Raw genomic sequence first — 4,756 nt, forward strand, 5'->3', positions numbered from 1 at the left:
AGTAATCGCATTTGCCTCAAATAATTTTAAGGTCGAGAAATATTTTGTATTTCGAAGTATCGAATTTGTGGTCCCACTGTCTGCTAGACAGGTATCTTCATCATTTTTAGATATGTTTCTTCCGGAATCCATACCTTACATAAAATTAAATAATATAATATAAGATTCAAACCTCACTATTTATAAAAAAAAAACTATTACAACTATATAAGCTAATATCTTACAAACAAAAGTTAGCTTACATATTACAAGATAATAGTTAGGATAGATAATACACTAGTCAATAATATTAAACATAGCATCTGATTCATTGGCTCCTTCAGGGAGATAATCTGCAACACACAATGGTGGATCAAACTCCATAAGATTCATCTCTGGTGCAGCTTTAGATTTCAGAGATGCTTGATATAGGTCAACAGGTGTTTCGCCGTACGACAGGTACGGGACCAATGACCTTCCATACCGCAACGATAACAAGCTTCTTCACGAGCTTTGGGAGGGGTATTATTCTTACCCTTTGTTTTATCAGGCTTTCCAGCAGCATAATTTTGTGAATTTTCTCCCTTTTCCCACTTCCGGTGGTAAGGGGTTTGCCTGTTTCTCTCCCATTTATTCGTGCGGGATCCACGTTGGCGGTTTCTTCCAGAACCACGTTTCCCTTTGTAATTTTGTTTCTTTCCATGATCATTAGATAATATTGCATGTGCTTCAGGCACAGCCGCAGACCCAGTAGGTCGAGATTCATGGTTATGTAACAACAACTGGTTGTTCTGTTCATTGACTAGGAGACATGTCAATAGCTGGGAGAATTTAGAGAAACGTCGCTCTCGGTATTGTGACTGCAGGACAATATCCGAGGCATGGAACGTACTCAAAGTTTTATCGATCATCTGTTCATCAGTGATGATATCTCCTCCCACTTTCAATCGTGAAACAATTTTACAAAGACTCAAATTATAAGCAGTAATAGAAGAAAAGTCTTGTAGTCGGAGATTAATGAAATCATTTCGAGCTTTTGGAAGGATGACCATCTTCAGGTGATCATACCTATCTTTTAATATATTCCAAAAAGCTATCGGCTCTTCCACATACATATATTCTGACTTCAGGTCATCATGTATGTGTCGCCTTAGAAAACTTAAAGCATGAGCCCGTGACATTTCGTCTGCATTATTTTCTTCAATGATAGTATTCAAAAGATTTTTATATTTTAGGGTCAGTCTAGCTTCAACTGCCCATTCCATGTAATTCTTACCTGTAATATCAAGTGCTGTAAAATCTAGTCTAGCTAAATTAGACATCTTGAAAAATATTATACCTTTCACCGGGCAGAGTAACGGCTTAGTTGTTCGATATTTGACGTCGACAAACGGGCAGAGTAACGGCTAGTTTATTTGACTTGGAAGAACGAAGAAATAACGACCTCTCAGTTGGCTAGAGGCTCGTGCTGATAACGTGCTGAAATTAAATGGAATTCAGAGAGATAGTGTCTACCCACTTTAATCACCAACCCAAGAAGTTCTCACAAGTAAATGAAAGAGAAAATGAAGAACTATATTAATATAGGAGACAAAGGTTACAACACAAAGTAACTAGGAGAGAAAAGAGATACTCCTTAATGCATGGTTATGAAGGTATTTATAGGGGAGGTAAGGAGGTGGTTTGATGAGTAGCCAAAGTCGGCTAGAATCCCCACTGCCTGAACCGCTTTGCCAAACCGCCAAATAGACTCTTCATGCCCAAGCAACAAATCTATTGGACCTCTTGTACACAGTATGTAATTGGTTGTTATAAAGAGGCAATAGTAACACTGTAGGCACCCATGGTAATATAAGCTCTAGGCAGCCGTGCTCATGGGCAGCCATAATACTATAACATAAAGTAAATCTTCTTTCATCAGTCTTCTAAATTCGGGGAATGTGATGGGAGGTGCTAATGCTATAGGCACCTCCTGTTTTACTTCATTAACTAGAGCTTTGTTAAATGATCCCGCTCTTCCATGTCCTCTAAATGAGCCTTCTCTTCCTCTTCCTCTTGTTTCATTCCACTCATTAACCTCAGACGCCACCTTCAATACTTGTTCATCATTCTTAGATTCTTTGGAGTGTCTTCTTATTTTCAGTTCATGACACAAAAGTGAGATTTAGAGAGCATCCACCGTCAGAGTGTCTATGTCTTTTGATTCCTCGGCCAAACATACTATGTATGTAAACTTCTCTGAAAGTGTATGCAGAATTTTCTAAACGATCTTGAAGTTTGGCATATCATCGCCAAGATTTCTCATATCAGTCGCAATCAACAAAACTCTTGAGAAATATTATGTGATATTCTCAGTTTCTTCCATCTTTAGGATCTCAAAAACCCTTCTCGGCATTGAAGTTGTGATCGCTTCACACGCTCACTCCCCTGGTACTTGATTCTCATGGAATTCCACAACTGCTTTGCTGAATCTTTCTGAATTATGATTTTCAGAATGGATTTGTCAATTGCTTAGAATAAATAGTTCTTAACCTTCAAATCATTTAACTTCTTGTCTGCCAACTCTTATCTTTGTGCTCCATTGAGAATCTCTCCTCGAGCAGGCTAAACATAGTCTTTCTGAATCTCTCTATCAACACACTCTAGTGTTCGAAATCTTCATCGAACTTTGGTATTCCCAGCATGTTTTTCCCTTCTCATGATATGTCTAGCTCCTTATTTTGACTCTTTCTCACAAAGTTCTCTCCAATCAGGTTCAAACCTAGCTCTGGTACCAATATATTGTAAACAGAGAATTGAATATCTGAAAGATGAGAATGAAAGCTTACCTGATCTTATTTCTCAAGAAGCTTTAAATAGCCGATTACAAGCCTCCTACATGTTCGAATGACTTTAACAAACGTAGAAACATCAAATGAACTAATAAGCAGCAACCACTCCTACAATATTGGAGCTTATTCTAACAAATAAGACTAAGTCCAGAGACTAAGTCCAACGACTAAGTCCACTAACACTAATATATATGACTAGAAAAGTTTTTCTTCTTTTTGACATGCACTCCACCAGGTATTATATTCAATATTATTTGGACATTCGTGAATACATATATGAATTGAATGAGCTCGATAACTACCATCGTCAAAGATATCTTGAGTCCTAAGATCATATAAAGGCTTTAAAATCATTCTAGGGTCATGAAAGTTCATTCCTACATTTTAATCGATAAAACTCATCTCACCATAAATCGAATCAGTGAGCTCTAGGTTTTCGAGTGAATGCACAACCAACTGGGAAAACAGGTGTTGGCAACTAGTAATAGTCCCGAAGTTAGACATCTAATGGGCTAATTCCATTTCCGAGCCCCAATCTTTATCAACTAAACTTTTTAACCCTAATTATAAAAGGTTTGCCTCCGTGTTCTTTTGCCTCTTCTGCATCGTTGAAAAAATTGGCCGGCAGACGACTAATTTACTATCTATCAGCAACTTTCAACTTCAAAAGAGTATTTAATTCTTCTTTATCTTCTTCCTCCTTCGCTCCCACCACCACCACACCACCTCTTTTAGCATATCTGATACTCTAAGAGGCTAAGACTTTTTTCTAATATATGAAACGTATCCAAAATAAAAAGTAAGGACAACCTAAAGTTTCTATTAACAAAAAAAATTGTTTAGAAAATATAGAATAATTAATTCTGTTTTGTTCTTAAGAAATAAATTCAATTCCAAAAGTAAAATTTTCTAATTTCTTATCTAATAAATTAACAACAGAATTGGATAAAATAGAATAAGCAACTATCAAGTTTCAACTTAGTTTGGTGTTTTATCTTAATAAGATTATAAGAAACATACTGGGGCGACCTAGGATATGATGAATTAAGGATGGTCAAAATACAATTTTATTTGACTAAGAAAAACAATCAAAATATTAAGATATACTTTTTATTTAATTATTTTAAGGGAAAAAAATTTTAAGGCTCGTTGACAAGAGAATTGAGGATGGGTCAAAACAATCTAGAAACATCACATAAAATTAAGAGTTCCAGAATGGTGGGCGAGGGTATCTTGTCGTCACCATTTGAAATTGAAACAAAAATGGAGACTCTACCAACAATCCTAACTGCAACCCCAATTATGCTATTTTGTTTCATCAAGAAAAAAATTATGAATTTCTTTCTAGAACCTATCTTTTATGGAGTATTAATTTTTCAAAACCCTGTGCTCATTTTTTTATCTGTAATTGTATCAGTGACTTTCTTATCGGAAATGGTTGTTAAATCGACTTATTTATTTATTTCATAATTCAATTATTGAGAAGCTATTACACACGAGTAAGTTAAGTTGCACATTGTCCACCACCATTTGCCTTAGTGGATGAATCTTCACTCCGCAACACAAAAGTTCAAAGTACAATCTCGTAGAAGTGTAAATTCAAGTTTTATTGAATTTGGATTTAAATAACAACATAATATTGTTAGTTGAGTTTTAGGCACCTTATGTTGCCCTTTAGGGAGTTAATTATGCCAGTTATCGTGCTTGTCACTTGATGACGTATAATAATGTCTTGTAGTACCAACTATGGTAGTCCATATAAAAAAAAGTTAGATTGCACAGCACCTTGTCTAAGCCTGTTAGAGTAATGGATATGGATCGGCCACCCAATCCATATGCCACACACGACCGACCCGGTCGGGTCTAGCAGCCGGCCCCACCGGTTCCACCACATGGAAGATTCCAGAATACCAACTATACTTTAGATTGATATCTTAGATAAACAT

General features: G+C 36.2%; 1 protein-coding gene across 1 annotated transcript; it reads right to left on the minus strand.

The window, feature by feature from the left end:
* Positions 1–276: 276 nt before the first annotated feature.
* Positions 277–1,301, minus strand: LOC147548251 (uncharacterized). Its single transcript, XM_086668009.1, has 2 exons — positions 595–1,301; positions 277–454 (listed from the first exon to the last, which is right to left on the minus strand). Exons 1-2 carry the CDS (start codon positions 1,299–1,301, stop codon positions 277–279), a joined length of 885 nt encoding a protein of 294 aa, XP_086524135.1.
* Between the last annotated feature and the right edge of the window lie 3,455 nt (positions 1,302–4,756).

This window comes from Eschscholzia californica, unplaced genomic scaffold (genome assembly GCF_041429995.1).
Source record: "Eschscholzia californica isolate CP2 unplaced genomic scaffold, dmEscCali1.0.p SCAF_3, whole genome shotgun sequence".
In the NCBI taxonomy this organism is placed as follows: domain Eukaryota; kingdom Viridiplantae; phylum Streptophyta; class Magnoliopsida; order Ranunculales; family Papaveraceae; genus Eschscholzia; species Eschscholzia californica.